Genomic DNA, 21,981 nt, shown 5'->3' with positions numbered 1-21,981 from the left:
CTATGCTTTTCCCCCCTCTGCCTCTGCTCTCCAAAGTTCTACTAAAAGTGATTGCTCAGCTCCAAACTTTGAATCTTGCAGCATGGCTAATCACCTAACTTCACCCTTGGCATCCCTCAGCAAATCTGTGATGTATGTCATTTTAGAGGCGAGAAGGCCTAGTACTAGAAAATCTTATGCTGACAAATAGAAAAGATTCTGTGCCTGGAACCAATCACAGGGAATAAGCACAGCAGTGCCCAATATTCCTCAGATTTTACAATAACTTAACTGAGATGCTTCATAAGGGCTTGTCCTTTTCTTCCATAAAAATCCATGCCTCAGCCATTTCAGCTCTTTACAACACAGAACCTCCCCTCTTCTCTCATCCTCTGCTAAAGCAGTATCTCAGAGGGGCCAAAAACTTAAGACCACCCAGGAGAGCTCCAACCCCTGCCTGGGACGTCAATTTTGTATTGGAAAAACTCACTCTCCCTCCTGTTGAACCAGCTGCTACTGCAGACTTAAAATTTCTCTCCTGGAAAACAGCTTTCCTTTTAGCATTCACTTTAGCTAGAAGGATTTCTGAATTACAGGCTCTTGTGGCAGTGGAGCCTCATTATTTTTCATGCAGACAGGGTGTCTCTCAGGACCAATCCATCCTTCATGCCCAAGGTGGTATACAGTGTGGCTCTTAGTCAGACCATTCATTTGTCAACTTTCTTTCCCAATCCACAGAACAAGGGGGAGCGGATTCTGGATTCATTGGATGTCCACAGACAACTTAGATTTTACCTAAACAGGACAAAATCTCTAAGAAAATCTGAACGACTACTGGTAGCATTTGCTGCAGGGGAAGAAGGAAAGACTATTTCAAAGCAGACTATTTCCAAATCGATAAGCCATTGTATTCATTTCTGCTATATGCACCCAGGGGATCAAATCTCATTCCACCAGGGCTGCATCTACTTCTACAGCCTTTCTCAGAGGTGTTCCTACCAGAGACCTTCTAGAAGCTGCTACCTGGAGCTCAGTTCATACATTCACCAAACATTACCATTTACCTTTCTTCTCTAAATCCAATGCTGGCTTTGCCACTGCTGTCCTGCAGGGCCTTATAGCTGGTCCTAATGCTGTATAAGTCCATCCTCCCAACCATAGCTTTGGGAATCTACCCAAATGTAATGTCTGCAACAGTGAAACACTAAGAACATAGTACAGTTGTGTACACTTAACATAAATGTAGATGTTTGAGTGTATTCACTGTTGCAGTCCTGGTTACCCTCCCTCCAGCCCCCCTGTTTTTCTCTTACTATACCTCTACTTTCTTTTACTGTGCTTGCAAGCCTTTTTGGTGTATTTGCTTTTGTTTGGAGGTATATTTTTTGTGTCTTTAAATATATTTTGCTTCCCATTTGGGGGGCACCTGACATCTGGGGCAAGAAAAACTGATGTAATGACGTCGGCTGCATGTTTTACTGCATGTTTTATACCCCTGACGACCTGATGCCGGGGAAGAAGGGACAGCAACCAACGCAGGACCCAAGACTTTGTTAATCAGGCCGACTGAGGGCAACCTGCCAACAGATTACCCAAATGTAATGACTGCAACAGTGAATACACTCTAACATCTACATTTATGGTAAGTGTACACAACTGTACTTTCTATGTCTAAGGCATAGGGGTATGTAAGTGATGTTCGAGCACCTAATCCCTAGAACTTCTTTGCTGCCAGACTGAAAGCTACGTTTTGAATTTGGTCTGCAAGGAGTTTGTTGTATTGTTTCAGCTACAGAGCCCTCAAAAGATAAGTGCTCCTTTAAGATCTCCTTTCCTTCTTTTTTTCATTCTAAATTGCTGTCCTCTCTCAGGCTTTTACCTTCTGACAAGAACAGTTGTACCGTGGACAGATATTGGAAAAGAGTGTATACTTCTGCCACCTTAGTTTTCAGGACCTTAAACTTCCAGATTTGTACAACTAGATATGTCCTGGCTCTTCTTAAATTTGGGATGTTATGTCTGGTTTGCCTGATTCAGAAGCTAAGTCCTCTGCCATTTCCCTTTTGAGCTCTGCTTCCCAAATAGTCTGCCACTGTATAAAATGTAGTTATGATGCTGCAAATGCTTCCTGTAGAGTGGCATAGTTATGAGGAGGTGCTTCTGTTTGCATTTACAATCCCTTCCTGAAGACATTAAGGCTAAGTGATTAGACTCTCTTTTAGACTACCAGAATCATTTTGGCTCTGTTCCAGCTGAGCTTTTCAAAACCTTGCAAGATAACGGGAAGGTCATGCAGGATCTTAAGCAGATCTTTCTTTCCCTTTTTCCAGAGTTTCAGAGAAGTTACCCCTCCAAGTCGTCCTTTGTGTGGCAACAGCAGATAGAGCCTTCCTTGACTAAGAGTCCTTTCATGAGGTTGTTTCCTGATAAGCCTTCTCAGGGCTGTAAGATTCAAAAGTGTTCTTTTCCTGACACATCTGCCTGCATTTGACATTCAACCTCTTGTGTCTTTTGGCCAGATTCCTCTTATTCTCAGATTGATACTGTCTTTTCCAGTTTGGCAGTGCATAACCACAGAATCTTGGCTGCTTTCCATTATTCAGAATGGCTATTTCATGGTTTGGAAGTCCCTTCTTCTTTTTCAGGCATTCCTCAACCTCACCATTGCCAGCTTCCTTGCTTTCCTTTGATTCCTTAGGACCTTTTGGTTCAAGAAATCATTCAGCCAGTTCTGCTGTCTTAGCAAGGCAAATATTTTTTATTCTTTGAGCCTGGTTCCCAGAAAGGAGGATTCTTGGAGATCTCTTTTGGATCTTTCCCTTCTTAACACATTTCTAAAAGTTTACTCTTTCAAGATGTATTTCCAGTCTCTGTTTTCCCATTACTTCCTCAGACTTTCCTGGTGTCTCTAGATTTTGAAGGACCTACCTTCTCATTCCTATTTGCCATGTCTTCAAGAAATGTTTATCAGTTTCTTCCTATTTTCTGTTTTTCCGTTTGGTCTTTCTACAGCTCTGAGAGTCTTTAAGAAATGTCTGGCCCTTATAGTAACCTTCTGCTGACTTCAAGTTCAGATTTTTCCATATTTGGATGGATAGCTGATTCAAGCTCCTCTCGGCACCTGCTGCTTCAGGATCTCAAATACACCGTGCAGCTTCTTCACAGTTTGGGATTAATTCTAAATCTCAAGTCTATTCCTACTTCTTTTTAAACCATGTTTTTGTAGGTTGCAGGATTCAGATCTTACCAGTGGTAACTTTTCATCCTTCTCCCAGGGTCCTTTTCTTGACCATTTATTTTCAGTTTCTTCTTCTTCTGCAAGAGCTGCTTGCAAGAGAATTTTTTTGATCTCTGGGGTTTGTGGCTTCCACCATTCTTATGGTTCCTTTCACCAGGCACCACATGAGGAAGTTTCAGTGGCATCTCAAACCGGTGTGCTTTAAAATTGCCTTCCTCTGGATCTTCATTCCTCTCTTGCATTGCCTCGAACTTGAGTTCCTCCGGTGGATTCATCAGATTTCCATGAATCCTGGCTTGTCTTTTCAGGGTCCTTGTCCCATTCAGGACCTGTACACAGATGCTTCTGATCAGGATTGGGAAGCCTCTTTCAACAGGATCAAGTTCCATAGTGTCTGGTCTTCCCAACAAGTGGATCATATCAACCTAAAGGAAATGAGAGTGCTCATTTTGTGCTTTAATTTTATGCTTCTTGTTTTGCACTCACTTAGGTTTCTAGGTCCTCTGAAAGTTTTTACAGACAACACCACAGTTATGTGGTAGATAAACAGCAAGGGAGCACAAAATCTTGTCACTTTGCAGGCTAACTCTTCAGGATTGAGATTTTGTCATCAGCCATTAACTGAGTCTTCAGGCAGTATACATTCCCTCAGAGCACAAGCTAGTGGCAGACAACTGTCATCAGATCCTGGGTAAATGTTCACAAATGGATGATTCTCAGGGAGGTCTTCCTGGGCATTGTACATCTACCTACTTAACTGAATAAACTACTTGAAACTTCAACAAGATGTCTTTGTTCCTCCTAGAGGGAGAGTGTTTCCTAAATCTGCTAGCTAAAGTGTTTTTATCTGGATGAATCCTTTGCACTCATTTCCAAGAAAAGGAGAATAATGAAAACCCATACTGGATCTCTCTCTCTGCTGATCACTTTCTTAAAAGTGCTTACCTTCCAAATGCTCTCCCTGCTCACACAGCTACCTTTCATATTTCCACAAGCATACCTAGCTTCTCTAGATCTAAAGGATTCCTTTCCTCATACACCCATTCACTTCTCCTATTGGAAATTCCTCAGGTCTGTACTACTGAATCATCTCACTTTCAGTTTACTGCTTTGCCTTTTGGGGTTTCCACAGCCCCAAGAGTTTCACAAAATGTCTAGCACTAGTGATCCTTCTGCCAAACCCAAGGAATCCAGATTTTCCCCTACTTTATATGCTCTGCTAATTCAAGATACATTGCCACAGATCCTACTGCAACATCTCCAGCTCATCTTCAGCCTCCTGCATTTGAGGCTTATAATCAACTACAAAAAGTTCTCCCTCCAGCCCACTTAGGACCTAATGCTTCTGGGCTGCAGATTGGACACCAGAATAATGTAGGCCTACTTGCCTTAGGAAAAGTGCAGAACTTTGCAACTTATTTTCATAGCCTTTCCTCCCTCGCCCAATGCCTGGTCAGAGAAATCATAAGACCTCTGGGTTTCATGGCAGCAACTACCCCAATGCTGTCTCTAGCCAGGTTTCATATGAGGAAAATTCCATGGTACTCAAAAACAGTATGGTCCCAGCACTCTCACTCTTCAGACTCTGTGATTCCCTTCATTTCCTTGTATTAGAAAGGAACTCGTATTGTGGTAGACCAAGTTCAACTTAACCATGTGCCCCAGTCCAGGAGCTGTACATAGATGCCTTGAAGGAGGTCTGCAGGGCCTGGACAATCACCCACAGAGTCCAGGATAGGTGGCAAGCCAAACTCAAAAAGGAACATATCAACCTGAAATGGAAGCAGGCTCTCATCCAAGCTGTTCAGGTCTTCTCCCATCTCTGGAAGTCGGGTCCTCCTCTAGTATTGGCAGACAACATGATGGTCTTGTGGTACATAAGGAGGAGCTACATCATACCAACTAGACAGACTATTAAATAGGGCCTGAGACCTTGCCACCCACAAATGCATGTCTCTTCTAGCCATTTACATCCCAATCACAGGACAGTGTGTTGTCAGACTCATTAAGCATAGCTTTGGAGGACTCTTAGGAGTGGACCCTGAACAGACAAGTTTTTTGGACATACTTTACTATTGGGAGACACCTCAGAGAGATTTGTTTGGCTCAGAGAGCAATAATTAACTCTCCCTCTTTTGGACTTGGAACCAGGAACCCTTGCTTCTTAGCCAGGAGGACAGATGCTTTCTCATTTCAGTGGGAAGATTCACTATGACTTCCACCCACTACCTCTTATTCCAAGAGTTCTACTGAATATCCAAAAATAAAAAAAAATGATTACCAAGTGGCCCCTTTTGGCCTAGACACCGCTGGTTCTGTCCTATTTTTCTTCTGCACAAGTGTAATCCTTGCAAGCTACCACACAAGGCAGATCTCATCACACAACAGAAATTATGACTTCTGCATCCCAACCTGTCATCCTTAAACCTATGCCTACGGATGATAGAGTTTTGATCCCTTTTGGGCAGCAGTTTTCAGAAGAAATAATTAAGGTTCTCCAAGAACAAGACCACCTGCCATTCGAAAAGCTTACATAGCCAAATGGAAGGTCCCATAGAAATAATCAGATCCGCAATGACTCAGAGGGTACAGTCGGTTCATGGATGTAGGTCTGGCTTACTCCTCCTCCAAAGTCCATTTGTTAGCCATCTCTGACTGTCCTAGCCCCTCAATCTGTCTATGTCCAGACCTGAAATTAAACAATCCCCTAAAAGGGTTTTGCAGCATAGACCACCAAAGAAGCCTGTACTCTTTCCTTGGGACCTTACATTCATCCTGGAAAAGCTCATATTACCTCCTTTTGAACCAGCAGCCTTAGAAAATATCAAATTCTGCACCTGGAATGGCTGTCATTTCTGCGAGGAGAGTCTCAAGAGTTAACAGGCTCTCATAGCTATTCCTTCCTTTCTTATTTTCACAAGGATTGGTTAGTCTGAGGGCTAACCCCTCCTTCATGCCAAAAGTAGTGAATGAGCTGTATTTCAAGCAGGCCATCAGTCTGTCTTCTTTCTTCCCCACCCCACAGAACAGAGGGGAAAGACTCAAACACACACTAGATGTTCATGGACAGCTGAGGTTCTGTTTGAACAAGATCAAATCTATTTGCAACTCAGATTACCTTTTTGGTTCATTCATGAAATCAAAACTGGGCCAACCAGTTAAACATTTGCAAGCTGGATCTGTAAGTTCTTCTACTTTTGTTGTTTCTACATGGCAAAACATCATTCTTCTAGGGCTGTAACATCCTCCAGGGCCTTTTATAAAGGGGTGGAAGCCAGGGCTATATTGGAGTTGCCATCTGGTGATCTGTACACACCTTCACTAAACACCACATTATTGATGCATTTTCAAGGTCCAGAGCTGCTTTCATTAGGTTATTCTTTTCTGGCCTCTTGGACAGTTCCTCTGTCCACTACCCAGCCCCCCCCCCCCCAGTGCATTCACTTCAGCTGTGGCAATCACTCATTTGTTTAGAATACTGCAACAGTGATCTCAGTCAGGACATAGAATAGTTGTATAAGAACTTACCATAGCAGTAGGTGTCCTACTGATTACTACTACATTATTCTTTCCCACCTTCTTTCCCCTCTGACTTAGTTATCATATATGTCTTTCTCATTGTCCCTTTCTGCCCTGAAGATAGGACCCTAGGAGTAAGGGGGGCTTCTTGCCACTTCTGTTTGGCCTGTCATGCTGTCCAGTCACAATCTCAGGGGGTTTTCAAGCCACTGGCTTGGAGATCTGAGAATCTACACTTTTATGTGTGCTTATATAATCCTATGCTTATAAGGTGAAGTCACATGTCGGATGTATGACCTAGGAAAGGTTGAGCTTTGGTACCCTGGCCAGATGTCAGCAGTGATAACCCATGTGTTACTCTGTTGCATACCGCTTACTCATTGGTGATCTTTGCCTGACAATACAAGGCCATGTCCAACCCAGAATTGATGGACATGCCCCACCTAAAAAAAAAAGCAAATCCCCAAGAGCCACACGCTCTAGGGATCTAAACCTCACCACAACAATAAATAGGACATGCTGGAGGGATAGATTCCTGTCCAAGAGACTCCCCATGCTTTGGAACTGGATTCCAGTCTACATTAGGCAGAGCCCCTCACTAACACTCTTCAAGAGAAACCTTGACGAGTGGATGGGAAACAGAAAATATACCCAGGGGATCACTGCAGTGGCTCTGCTGAACAGAGGCACAGGGAACTAATGGCTGTGCTGGACCGAGGCACAGGGAACTAATCTAAGGGGGCAGTGAAAGCCAACACATTCTGGCTAGGCTTATAGATGCCCTCGGGCAGATAGCCTAGTACTTACTTATGAACCTATGTTTGGAATACTGCAACAGTGATCAGTAGGACATCTGTTATGGTAATTTTTTATGCAGTTGTACTTTCCTCATCTCTCTCAATCATTTTTAAATTATATAATATAACCATCTTTATATGTGCTGTAGTATGCATCTTTACATCTTAAAATATAACCTTAAAAATATAGCATGTTATGGGAGTTTTATATTATGCAGTACTTTTTGTGTGTTCAAAAAAGTCATTTAAATGAATGCAAATTTTAAGTCATAATTTTTCAAAATCTGGAGTAGTCCCTTTAATGGTGTAGTTTTGAGAGGTTTGCCATTTCTGTACAGCTTAATGGGAGCATTGCACTGGATATCTGATCCTGCTTTTGGAACAGATCTTGCTCCAGTCCAGCATTACTTGGAGACATGACTTCAGAAGTCAATCTGCTCAGCCCTTGGCTGTCTTATTTCTGACTGTCAGTATTTTCCTGTGATAGTAGTGGCTGTAATAGTTTTGGTTGCCCTTTTTTTCCCGAATTTTCAGTGCCTTTCTATATTTCTTTTACAAGTTTGGTTACTTTATCAAAAGACTGTTGCACTCTAGTAGCCCAAGGCATGATGCCCTGATGTGTACCAGATATGTGCGTCCTGAAATGCTTGAGCATGACAGAGTAACTCTGCCAAGTTGGACATTCCAGAAGAGGAAACCGTAACAGTTACTGAGAAATCAGTTTATGTGGTATATAACATATTTCTTAAGACAGTGTTCCCATTTGTCTTTGACCTTTGTATGTTTTAGATGGATCTGGCTGTAAGGTGCATTATCACCAACCTTTGTTCTTAATGACCATTCTTTGACATGTTGCACTGAAATGCTGGCTAATTAAGCTCTGCCCAGAACAGTTAGCTGTTGTCATTCTTCCTTTTAGGTTTTACAGCTAAGAACATTCATTATTGTCTTACCTTTCTGATGGCTCGTCAGTGAGCTAGTTGTGTGCTGTAAACATTGTTTAATGCACTTTAGCTGGAAGCTGTTATAAAGCAATGTAAAAGGACTGCAATTTTAGAGGAAATAATGTTTCAAGCTGAAATTTTTTACATTATCCTTGTGGTGATTTATGTATAGTGTTTGAAATATGTCATATTTTGAAGTGCTAACATTTTTCTGTATTATTCCAGGAGATAAAAAGTGCTCAGAAGTTGGCAAAGAAGTTGTATTCCAATCCAGAACTTTGGGCAAAATACCTGTACAGTCATTGTTACAGCTTGTGGTTCATCTGCCTACCAGCCTATATCAGGGTTTCTCATTCCAAGGCATGGGCACTGAATCAGGCTTATAACTTGCTTATTAAAATGAGGAAAGCTGAAGTGGAACCATTGGATGAGGTAAGTGTACATGTGCACTGTGGAGAGAGACTGGATCTGTAGACCTTCAGTCCTGCCAGCATTGAAGAATGAGTAGAGACAGGACAAATTTGTTTATTTTGTATTAAGTCATTTGCAGGATACTAGCAGAAAGAAATAATGTCCATGAAAAACTGTTGCCAGTTTTTACATAATGTAAACTGTCATCACTGAAAGTAAATTTCTTTGAGATACATTTGATACCATTGTTGATATTCTTCTTGGTTTTTTTATCCCTTTACCCGTTGAGTATTACCATTGTTGGTATAGCCAAAAAAAAAAAACTTTCGATAACATTTTTTTTCTTCCTTTTCCCTCACTCTGAGCAACTGTTTTGTGTGTGTGTGTGTAGCTGATTAGAATGGCGGAGAAATAAAAGGGGACATCTGGGTTTAAACAGTGTAAGGAATGTGGTTGGAAGATGCCCAATTCTGATGGGCATCTTTCTTGCGTGTACTGTCTAGGTGCCCTTCACTTGGACATATCTTGTAATACTTGTCAGGGCTTTAGCTCCTGGACTCTAGCAGAGAGGCGCAATAAATTAATCTTGAAAGGTTTGTTAGTGTTCTTTTGGTGAAGCCCTTTCTAAGGCAGAGACTTCAAAATCTCCAAAGCCTGAAATAAAGAAAAGGAGCCACTCTGTGCCAACTTCCCCTACAGCACACACAGCTAAATCTCAGAAACCCCAGGTTCTGACAATTTCTTCAGAACCAAAGGCCAAGGTGCCGAAAGTGAGAATATCATCACCTCTGGCACTGAAGACAACACAATCAACTTCGAAGCCGTGAAGTACTGAACCAACGCGAACCACTTTGGCATCAACCATTGCTTCAGCGCTGACAACCTCTTCGGCACTGACAGTAGTTTCATTCTCTCATTCAGTTCCACCTTCCCCTTCCATACAACAGCCCAAGGTGCCAAAGGTCAATCGGTTCAATTTACCCAGGACTAGATATTCTCCTTCATTAGACCACTTTTTGGGTCAGCAACCGAGCCCATTTTTGGACAGGCCCGAGTTCCCTTCAGGAATGTCAATCCGTTCCTCCTGGAACGCCTCAGAATTGAATGTAGTCAAACTGGTGGACCAGCATTTAATAGGCAGAGGCCTTCCTGCACCTTCACAAACCTCTCTCCCACCCGGAGCCGAGGCTTATTCTCCAAGGACTCTTCCAGTTTATCCTCCTTCAACTACCTTTCAGGGTTTGGAGACCCCCTGCTTCGACACCCCCAGTGCCAGCTACCTTTGTGCCAGTGGTGGACCTTACCTCGGAGGCAGAGTCAAGACTGTGGTCTTCGGCTCTTTCGGATACATTGCATACCAGGGACTGAGGCTTGGCTGTTGGTTCCGAGATCCTTGGACCAGTTTCGGTTGTTCGGCGCATGGCAGTTTCAACCCCTTTTTTGGCTCCTACTCTGGGTGGCAGCTCATCAGAGTGGAGTGTGACCCCAGTTCCGGGGTTGTCTTTCTCTGTTCTGGGCTCCCATCCCTCTTCGGTCGGGCCTACCTTACAGATTATGAAGTGAGCTTTAGCCTCAGCCGGCTCCCAGCTGGTTCCATCCCCATCAGAGTGCCATATTTTTGTCTCCTCTGGTTCACAGCTGTCACAATGTGCTATGTCTGGACAGTGGGCACAAGAGCTACAGGATACCCCCGATTTTCTTTGTGTTTCACTGTTGCAGTCATTACATTTGGGTAGTCTGCTTGCAGGTTGCCCTCAGTTGGCCTGATTAACAAAGTCTTGGGTCCTGCATCGGTTGCTGTCCCTTCTTCTGTGACGTCAGGGGTATAAAACATGCAGCAGACGCCATTACATCAGTCTTTCTTGCCGTGCGGTGCCCGAAGCAGAAGCAGTTCACAAGTGCCGATCGGCCGACACCTGAAATTGTCGTTTTCGAGTTTCAAAACCAAAGTCTTCAACTTAAAGCTGAGTACCCTATTGGGGAAATGTTTTCTTGCTCCTTTCCAATGTCAGTAAAAGTTAATAATTGCATTACTTGTGGAAAGCAAATACCTTAAAGATTTTCATTTGGACTGTATTCCTTGCCTAGGCCCTGACCACGACGTACCTTGCTGTTGGTTTTGTGTTTTATTTAATGAGCGCACTATCCAGTGTCGGTATATTTTTGCCTCTAAATATTTCGGTTCTCGGTTTAATTATCCAGAAATGTCGGTTAGCCATCCGATTACCGGGATTCCAAAAAAACACAAAGATAAAGACAGGGACAGGCTGCCGAGGTCCAAAACTGCCGACGATGCTTGTCCTAAGCGAGTCGCCAGTTTGCTGGTACTCAGTGAGGCGCTTTTGCACCCCCTGATACCCACTAATCCTGATTTGCAGGCCTCTACTGAGACCCATTCGGAGTCCGGTATGCCGCGAGATACTTCAACTATGGAACCCGCAGATGTCTCTACCTTGGATGGGTCAGGAGCCGCTGTGCAGGCACCAGCCTCTGAGGGTGTATTTAGGCCTACGGACTTGCATATTAAATTGATGCTTCCTTCATTACTAAGGCCTAAATCTCGATCCATGTCTAAAAAAAACGACGCCCAGGCCCCTATGCCTAAAAAACAAATGATCAAAATGGCTGAAGATCTAATAACTCTAATCAGGGGTAGTCAACCCCCACCCTCTAAGAGGCCTAGGGCTGAGCTTGATTATGAATCTTCTGATCAGGATTCTGTTTCTTCTGACTCTTTTGATGACCTGGAATTGGCTTTACCTACTTATGAGGATTCTGATGCAGAGGATTCTATTCCCTCTGCTTCTCCTCCTGAGGATTTTTCTTTTGGGGAAATCTTACATACTTTAAGGGAGCATTTTCACTGGGAAAGCCAGGAATTTTCTGATTCAAAAAAGAGGCTTAGGGATTGCTTTCTTCTACCTCAGCCTAGGCCTTTGGTTATTCCTCCTGTACTAGACATTGTTGATGATGTTTTCTCGGAATCCAGTTTGGCCCCCGATTCCCTGCCTCCTGCTCCTAGTAAACCTGACAGATACTACAGGGTTCCAGAGTCCCACAAGTTCCTTTTCAAAAATCCTACTGCAGATCCAGAGACTACTTCTCAGGGGCCCAAGCGCATTAAGGCTTTTACTGCTAAAAATACTACCCCTTCTGATAGGGACTCCAGGGCGCTGGATAGATGGGGTAAAAAGGTTTATACTTAAGCAACCTTGGCAATTAGAGCTTTAAACTGCCAATTTCATATGTTAAAATATCAGCAACATGTCATTGGACTGCTTAAACAGAAATTGATGTTGATTCCTGACTCTGTGGAAAATAAAGATTTACAGGACTTAATGCATTCTGCTGAACAAGTTGGAAAACATAGTTTGCAATGTGGTTTTGATTCTTTAGTGGCCTCTTGCAGGGCTGCTGTTACTGGATCTGTGCTTAGAAGGCATGCTTGGCTTAAGGAGCAATTTTTGCCTGATCATGTTAATACTCCTTTAAATCAGGACCGCCTGTTTGGCAACAAGGCTGAAGAAGTTCTTAAAAAAGATGGAAGATAAAGCGAAATCTATGCAAACTGTTAAAGATTTTTTACAAGTCCAACCAACTAGATTTAGTAGGCACTGGCCTACTAAGAATTGGTCCTTTCCAGCCCCTTCTAGGTCTTCTCAAGCCAAACCCAGACACAGCAAAAACCCCTGGTTTCAGTCCCAGGGGAGACTCAGAACTAAGCAGTGGGGGGGCCTCCACTTCCAAATCTGGGAATAACAAGACAACCCCCTATGGTAAACAGTCTCAATGACTTCCTTTTAAAATTTCCAAGCACTTATCTTCTGACCGCCCCTTTGTGGGGAAAAATTGCTCTTCATGCAAAGAACTAGGAACTCATAACCCAGGACAAGTGGGTTTTAAATATAGTGTCCCAGGGATACAGATTTCATTTCCACACATTGCCAACATCAAATGGGTGGCCGGACCTGCCCCCAAATCAGTGGGCAGAGGCTCAAAATCAAGTACTTTCCCTCAAGTATGGGGGCTATTCAGCTGGTACCAGAAGAGGAAAAGGGACTAGGTTTCTACTCCAGACTTTTCCTGGTACACAGAAAAGACAAATCATGGCGTCCAATCCTGGACCAGTCTACTCTAAACACCTTTCTGGAGATTCCAAAATTCAAGATGCTGACTCTTCAGTTACTTCCTATGCTAGGCAAAGATGCCTGGTTGGAAACACTAGATTTAAAAAAAGCATACCTGCACATCCCAATCAGGGAATCTTGCAGAAGATACCTACGCTTCAAAGCAGGCTGCACGCATTATCAGTTCTCTGCGCTGCCCTTTGGCTTGTCTACTGCGCCCAGGGTATTTACAAATTGTCTAACTCCAGTTGTTTCATTTTGCAGGCAAAGAAGTATTCAAATATACCCATACCTGGACGATTGTCTAATTCAGGCAGAAAGCCAGGGCATACTTTTGAATCATCTGGCATTTGTAAAAAGGGTTCTGACTTGTCTGGGATACACCATAAATGAAAAGAATTCACAACTGGTACCCTGTCAACAAATTACATTCCTGGGAGCAAGCTTGAATACAACTTTACAGATGGCTTACCTCATGCCAGAAAAGCAAATTTATTTGATAACCTATTTCAAAGAAGTGGCCACAAAAACCCTGCTTATCTGCAAGACAAATACTGCAAGCCTTGGGGTTCATGGCCTGCTGCATTCTTCTAATTCCATATGCAAGACTGCATACAAACAAACTGCAGTGGTATCTAAAAAGCCTATGGAGTCAACATTCTCACAGCCTAGAAACAATGATTCCTGTCATACCTTGCCTACGCCTAGAGTTCCTCTGGTGGGCAGAGGCCTGTCACCAATACAAGGGACTACCATTCACACTACCCCCTGCCGTCCAAACCGTAATAACAGATTCATCAGACTATGCATGGGGGGGCTCACCTGGCAGGGAAGTGCATTCATGTCAAATTCAACCCAAGTCAAATGCACCTACATATCAATCAAAAAGAAATGTTAGCTGTACAGAATGCTCCGACAGCATACAAGGACTACATTCTTCCAGGACAACTAATGGTAAAGACGGACAACACCACAGTTATGTGGTTCATAAACAAGCAGGGGGGTACACATTCCTACCCCCTCTGCAGACTAGCCATGGCATTGTGGAACACAGCCTTGAGCTACCAAGTGCACCTACAAGCTCAATTCCTGCCAGGAAAATTAAATACACTGGCAGACGGACTAAGCAGAAACCTCATGGACACACACGAGTGGAAATGGGAACCAGGGATGTTCTTCGTGTTTCACTGTTGCAGTCATTACATTTAGGTAATCTGCTGGCAGGTTGCCCTCAGTTGGCCTGAATTCCAAAGTCTTGGGTCCTGCATTGGTTGCTGTCTTCTCTTCCATGACGTCAGGGGTATAAAACATGCAGCCGATGCCATTTTCTTTAGTCTTTCTTGCCATGCAGTGCCCGAAGCAGAAGCATTTCGCAAGTGCCAGACGGCTGACTACTGAAATATTCAAGTTTGAGTTTCAGAACCGAAGTCTTCACTAAAGCTAAGTACCCCACTGGGGAAACTTTTTTCCTGCTTTTTACCGATGTCAGAAAAAGTTAATAATTGTATTACCTGTGGGTGGCAAATACCTCATAAGGATTTCCATTTATACTGTATTCCTTGCCTAGGCCCTGATCACAACGTGGCTGGCTGTCGGTTTTGTGCTAGATTTAACCAACGCACTATTAAGCGTCTGTATATTTTTGCATCAGTGTAATTTGGAAACAGATTTAACTACCCAGAAATGTTGTTGGGATAGCAATCCGAGTACCGGAGTACATAAAAAACCTCAAAGAAAAGGACAGAGAAAGGCAGTAGAGATCCAAAAACCGACGACGAAGCTTCTCCTAAGCTAATCGCTGGTTCGCCTGTACTTAGTGAGGCGCTTTCGCAGCCCCTGATGCCCGCTACTTTCGAGTCACAGGCCTCTACCGACACCCATGTGGAGTCCGGCATGCCACAAGATACTCAAGGTATTGGACCGACGGATGCATCTCCCTCGGATGGGTCCTGAGCCACTGAGCAGGCACCGGCTTCTGAGGGTGTGTTCAGACATTAACATTTGTATATCAAACTGACGACAGCTGCAATCCCAAAGACAAAAGCAATTTCTAAAACTAAAAAACGGATGCATGAGCCACATGCACAGGCTTCTATGCCTAAAAAACAGATGATCAAAATGGCTGAAGACCTTATTACCCTTGATCAGGGGTACCCATCCCCCTCCAGATAAGAGGCCTAGGCAAGACACTGATTATGATTCTTCAGATAAGGTTTCTATTTCTTCTGATTCCTCTTCTGATCAGGAATTCTCTATACCTCCCTATGAGGATTCTGATGCTGTGGAGTCTATTCCATCTGCATCTCCTCCTGAGGATTATTCATGTGGAGAAACCTTGCCTACTTTGAGGGAGCATTTTCACTGGGAGAGTCAAGACTTCTCAAAATCAAAAAAGAGGCTCAGGGATTTCCTCCTTCTCCCTCAGCACAAGCCTTTAGCCATTCCCCCTGTTTTAGACATTGTGGATGATGTGTTTTTGTAGTCAAGCTTGACCTCTGACTCCTTACCTCCGGATCCCAGTAAGCCTGACAGATATTACAAGGTCCCTGACTCTCATAAATATTTATTTACAAGCCCTGCTGCTGATCCTGAAACTATTTTACAGGGTCCAAAGGGAGTTAAGGCCTCAACAGCAAAAAACCCTAACCCCTCTGACAGAGAATCAAGGGCACTAGACAGATTGGGAAAAAAGCTTTATACATCTGCAACCTTGGCAATCAGAGCAAACTGTCAATTTCATATGCTTAAGTACCAACAACATGTTATGGGATTGCTGAAACAGAAAATTATGTTGATTTCAGAATGTGCAGAAAATAAAGAATTGCAGGAATTATTGCATACAGCTAAACAAGTTGGAAAGCATACTTTGCAATGTGGTTTTGATTCCTTAGAGGCCTCCTGCAGGGCCACACTTACTGGATCTGTAATTAGGAGGCATGCCTGGTTAAAGGAACAACATTTTGTGTGATCATGTTAAAGCTAAATTGCTAGATGCTCCTTTACAGCATGATTCTCTTTTTGGTATCAAGGCAGAAGACATTTTAAAGAAAGTGGAAGACAAAGCTAAGTCTATGCAAACTGTTAGACTTCTTACAAGTACAGCCACCAAGATTCAGTAGACACTGGCCTACAAAAAATTGGTCCTTTCCTGTGTTAGACAGAGCTCAAAGGGGCAAGTCCAGACACCCTAAGGGTTCCAGATACCAGGCGCAAGATTCATGCAGGTCAAAGCAATGGGGTGCTTCCACCTCTAAACCCGGAGGAGATAAAGCGCAAACCTACAGAAAGCAATCCCAATGACTTCCCTCTGCCTACACCAAGCACTTAACTTTTGGCAGCACCCATAGGGGGAAAATTAGCACTTTTTGCTCAAAATTGGCAGTTAATAACCCAGGACAAGTGGGTACTAAACATCGTATCACAGGGATACAGATTCCATTTCCACACTCTGCTAATGGCAAATGGTTGGCCAGATCTGCCAAACAATCAATGGGCAGAGGCACAGAAACAGGTTACGTCCCTCATGGGGGCCATTCAGACAGTAGAAGAACAGGAAAAGGACAAGGTTTTTACTCAAGACTGTTCTTGGTACCCAGAAAGGACAAGGCCTGGTGGCCAATACTGGATTTATCGATTTTGAACACATACCTGGACATTCCAAAATTCAAAATGCTGACTTTACAGCAGCTTCTGCCCATGCTGGGCAAGAATGCTTGGCTGGTGACTTTAGACCTAAAAGAGGCATGCCTGCATGTCCCAATAAGACAATCATGCAGAAGATACCTCAGATTCAAGGCTGGATTAATGCATTACCATTACTTGGACGACTGTCTCATTCAAGCAGAGAACAAAGACACTCTTCTTCGACACCTGGCGTTTGTGAAAAGGCTTCTAACATGCCTAGGGTACACAATAAATGAAAAGAAATCAAAACTGGTACCCTCTCAAAAGATAACATTCCTGGGTGCAAGCTTGGAGGCAACTGCCCAGATGGCTTACCTCATGCCAGACCAGCAAAGGCAACTGACTACTTACTTCAAGCTGATGGCAACAAAAACCCAGTCTTTTGCAAGACAAATTCTGCAGGCTCTGGGCTTCATGGCATTTTGCATCCTACTAATTCCATATACAACACTGCAAATGAGGAAACTTCAATGGTACCTAAAAAGTTTATGGAGTCAACATTCACACAGTCTGGAAACGATTCCTCTCATTCCCTGCCTGCAACAGGAGTTTCTATGGTGGGCAAAGGCATGCCACCAAAACATGGGACTGCCCTTCACTCTACCCCTCGCCAGCCAAACCTTAACAGACGCATCAGATTATGCCTGGGGGGCAGACATGGCAGGAAGATGCATTCAGGGCTTATGGGCACCAAAACAAATGCATCTACATATCAACCAGAAAGAGATGCTAGCTGTCCAAAATGCCCTAACAGCTTTCAAGGACTTACTTCATCCAGGACAACTACTGATAAAGACGGACAACACCACAGTCATGTGGTATATAAACAGGCAAGGGGGCACACACTCATACCCCCTTTGCAGATTAGTCATGGCACTGTGGGACACAGCTTTGACCTACCAAATACATCTTCAAGCTCAATTCCTGCCAGGAAAACAGAACACTCTGGCAGACAATTTAAGCAGAATCCTTATGGATCCTCACGAGTGGAAACTAAATCCACAAGTCTTCAGCATGATAACAGAGAAATGAGGGAGCCCAGACATAGATCTGTTTGCTTCTCCTCAGAATTATCAATTGAAAAGATTCTGCCCAAGGACTTATCACAGACAACCATGGAAAGTGGACGACCTGTTCTTCTCTGCTTCTTCTACCCAAGGTCCTCCTAAAAGTCAGACAAGAGAAGCCAAAGATGATATTAATTGCCCCGAACTGGCCCTGCCAATACTGGTACCCAATCCTAAGGAACCTGTCTCAATACCCAGCTTGGACCTTGCCTCAAAGACCACAACTACTTTCCCAGCAAAACAATCAGATCCTGCACAGTCAACTACAGACTCTGAACCTGGCAGCATGGCTAATCATATAGTCATACAAACAACACCTCTCAGTAAAGCTGTGATGGATGTCATTTTGGAAGCCAGAAGGTCTAGTACTAGAAAATCATATGCTGACAAATGAAAGAGATTCAGAGCTTGGAATCCAGCACAAGGAACTGATGCAGCAGAACCAAATATTCCTCAGATATTACAATACCGGAGATGCTTGACAAAGGCCCATCTTTCTCATCAATCAAAATCCATGCCTCTGCCATTTCGGCTCATTACAATACATAGCCACCAATCTTTTCTCATCCTTTACTAAAACAGTACCTTAGAGGAGCCAAAAATTTAAGGCCTCCTAGAAGATCACCATTACCTGCATGGGACCTCAATTGCGTTGGAAAAGCTCACCCTACCTCCATTTGAACCAGCTGCTACCGCTGATCTAACGTTCTTATCATGGAAAACAGCTCTGCTACTAGCAATGACTTCAGCAAGAAGAGTTTGAGCTACAGGCCCTCATGGCTGTAGAGCCTTTTGTCATGTTTTACCTAGACAGGGTGTCTCTGAGGACAAATCCTACTTTTATGCCTGTGGTGGTTTCCAGTGTGGTTCTTAACCAAACAATTCATTTGCCAACTTTTTATCCAAATCCGCAGAACAAGGGGGAGAGAATTCTGCATTCCTTGGACATACACAGCTAAGATTCTACTTGAGCAGGACTAAAACTCTAAGAAAAACTGAGCAATTACTAGTGTCATATGCTGCAGGATCAGAAGGAAAGGCTATTTCAAAGGAGACAATTTCAAAGTGGATATCAAACTGCATCCGTTTCTGCTACTTACACCATGGTAAACCTGTGCCCAAGGGCATTAAGTCTCATTCCTCTAGAGCTGCAGCTACTTCAGCAGCCTTTCTCAGAGGAGTATCCAACCAAAGACTTTCTAGAGGCTGCTACTTTGGAGTTCTGTTCACACCTTTACAAAGCATTACCATTTGCCTCTCTACTCAAAGTCCAGGGTAGGCTTTGCCACTGCAGTGCTTCAGGGCCTTATAGCCGCACCTAATGCTGTTTAGCTCCAGCCTCCCAACCATAGCTTTGGGATTCTACCCAAATGTAATGACTGCAGCAGTGAAACACGAAGAACATACTACAGTTGTGTACACTTACCATAAATGTAGATGTTCGAGTGTATTCACTGTTGTAGTCCAGGATACCCTCCCGCCATCCCCCTGTCATTCTGAAATTTATCTTTCCTTCTCTATTTTCTACAACTAATGTGGTGTATTTGCTTGTAGATGAAGGTAAAGTTTATATATATATATATATATAGGTTTACTGTTGAAATGTCGAACAGCACTACATCGACTGTACTATAGTCGAACACGGACGTTTGAAAATAGTAAATGTCGACGTCAAAAAAACAATCTAGGAATGGTTTTAACATGGGTCGAGGTAGGTGTTCAGTATTATTCAGAACTACAAACATCTCCCGTACCTCGACCCATGTTAAAACACAGTCCTAGATTGTTTTTTTTGTCGTCGACATTACTATTTTCGAACTTCCGTGTTCGACTATAGTACAGTCGATGTAGTGCCGTTCGACATTTCAATAGTAAACCATATATATATATATATTTATATATATAATTTTGCTACCTTTTTGGGGGCACCTGACATCGGGAGCAAGAAAAACTAAAGAAAATGGCGTCGGCTGCATGTTTTATACCCCTGATGACCTGACGTCATGGAAGAGAAGACAGCAACCAACGCAGGACCCAAGACTTTGGAATTCAGGCTGACTGAGTGCAGCAGATTACCCCAAATGTAATGACTGCAACAGTGAATACACTCTAACATCTACATTTATGGTAAGTGTACACAACTGTACTTTACATGACAGCAGACATTTCAAAGGATCACATTTTTTACTAAGTAGAATATTACAAGACGCACTTAAATGCTTTCATGGTGGTGAGACTGTGCACAAGGAACTTCAGCAGAAAAACATACGCATGTCCATCCATATTTAGTTAGTGACATAGCATAACAGAGAATGGTGACTTAGCATGATATAGTGGAATATGAAATAGAGGTCAAGTGCAACAGGGCATTTGGGTCTGTTCATTGGGTAAAGGAATCCATTTTGTCTCAACAGTTTAATCTATTTTTTTCTCGCTTGAGCCTGTATTCTATAAATACCCTGTCTTGCAAACAGTGCATAGTCTTATGGTGTGATGAAAGATATTCTTACAAAGTCTACATATGTTACCATAGTCACTACGTATGAAGTAGGCCTGACCACCAAAAGTTAATAAGTAAGGTTGGATCTAGCAGGATTCCCTGTAGTGTGTCCATTTGGAATGACAGCTGATGGTTGCTTTATAATAAAAATATTTTTAAAAAGTCTACATATGTTACTGTAGTCAACAACTATGAAGTAGGCCTTGACCACCAAAAGTTAATAAATAAGGTTGGATCTAGCAGGATTCCGTGTAGTGTTTCCTTTTGGAATGATAGCTGATTGCAGTGCTTTCTTTAGAAAGGAACTTTGCAACAGTATTTAATAACAAAGCTTTTAATTAATAGGTTCATAGGTTGGTACTGGGCTATCTGCCCGAAGGCATATATTAGCCCAGCCACATTGTGCAGTATTCACCTCCCCTTTATTAGTTCCCTAGACCCTTGTACTAGCAGCTAGTACCCTTGGCCCCTATCTAGTAGTGCTGTTGGTGTGATCCCCAGTGTGAACTTTGTTACCCATCCACTCATCAAGGTGACATCAGCTTTCCTTTGGTGTGTTTAAGTAAGTACTTGTGTCCCTTTGTGTACAGGGTTAATGTCTGTCTTGGTCTGCTACTCATTTTCTTGACCAGCCTGTACCACTGCATGTATGCCCCCCCCCCCCCCCCACACACACACACACACACAGAGGCTCACCACTTGGGAGTATTTTGCATAGCTGTAGAATGCCAATTGTTGATCTTCACAGATGCTCACTGTAGTAGTAAGTCTTAACATTTTTGTTTACCCATTTTATGTTCTTTGTGTCCAGCTGGATTTTGTTCACTTATCCCTCTCTCCTCTATAAGGGCTAGTAGTGGTCTCATACCTATATTTTTTGTAATGCAGGGTCCATGAACTTCTTATGTCCAACACTGTCATGTACTTTATTCAGTTTTTCTTCCTCTCCCTCTACATCACTTTCCATACTAATTCTTTATTTTTTCGTCTGTGTCATAGCTCATGGTAGTCGACATCGGTCATGTTGTCATGTTTTTTGTACTATTTTTAATAGAAAATTGAATAAATCTGGATTGTAGAAGGGAGGTCATGATGTTCATTGAACTTCATTTTTGCAGTAATGACCTTTGAGTTTTTCTGCCACTGAAGCCTATGGCCACCCTAAACACCATAGATTTGATCCCCCCCCCCCCATGCCCAGCAGACACCCTTCCATTTGATAGCAGGAAATCAGGATATAAAGAATCCTCAGCCGGTCCAATTTCCCTATTTCTTTCTTTCCATTGGAGTCTGAATCACCCAGTGTCATTAGTAAATCATTTGGTCCAAAGTTAGAAGTAGAGCATCTAAAGTTAAGTATCCCACTGGGGAACTTCTGTTTCTTATATATATATATATATATATATATATATATATATATATATATATATATATATATATATATATTTTTTTTTTAACTGTAAAGTTAGATATCTGTCTTTTAAGTGCCATGTGTGTTTAGTGTGGGGAAAACAAATTCCCCACTGGGACTTACAGACTTTGTTTTGCCTGGGATCAAATCATATCATGCCCAATTGACCCCAGTGGTCCTATTTTAACTCCAGGAATGTCAAGCATAAGGTCCAAGTCTCTGCAAAAGCATTTAGAAGAAAAAAAGAACATCTATGGTCTTTGCACCTCTTGGTGTCCACAGGTTCTTCAATAGATATCCCGAG

At 42.9% G+C, this 21,981-nt stretch overlaps 1 protein-coding gene across 1 annotated transcript in view; it reads left to right on the top strand.

Annotated features, from left to right (window-relative positions):
* Positions 1-21,981, top strand: part of DENND4C (DENN domain containing 4C) — a 2,492,302-nt gene that overhangs the window by 996,313 nt on the left and 1,474,008 nt on the right. Inside the window, exon 14 of the mRNA XM_044061083.1 lies at positions 8,703-8,909. Coding sequence (XP_043917018.1) covers positions 8,703-8,909 — 207 coding nt within the window. The remainder of the gene's footprint in view (positions 1-8,702; positions 8,910-21,981) is intronic.

The sequence above is a fragment of the Protopterus annectens genome, chromosome 2.part0 (assembly GCF_019279795.1).
Source record: "Protopterus annectens isolate FY-2018-M chromosome 2.part0, PAN1.0, whole genome shotgun sequence".
Classification (NCBI taxonomy): Eukaryota; Metazoa; Chordata; order Ceratodontiformes; family Protopteridae; genus Protopterus; species Protopterus annectens.
This window is presented reverse-complemented; position numbering and strand designations above follow the sequence as displayed.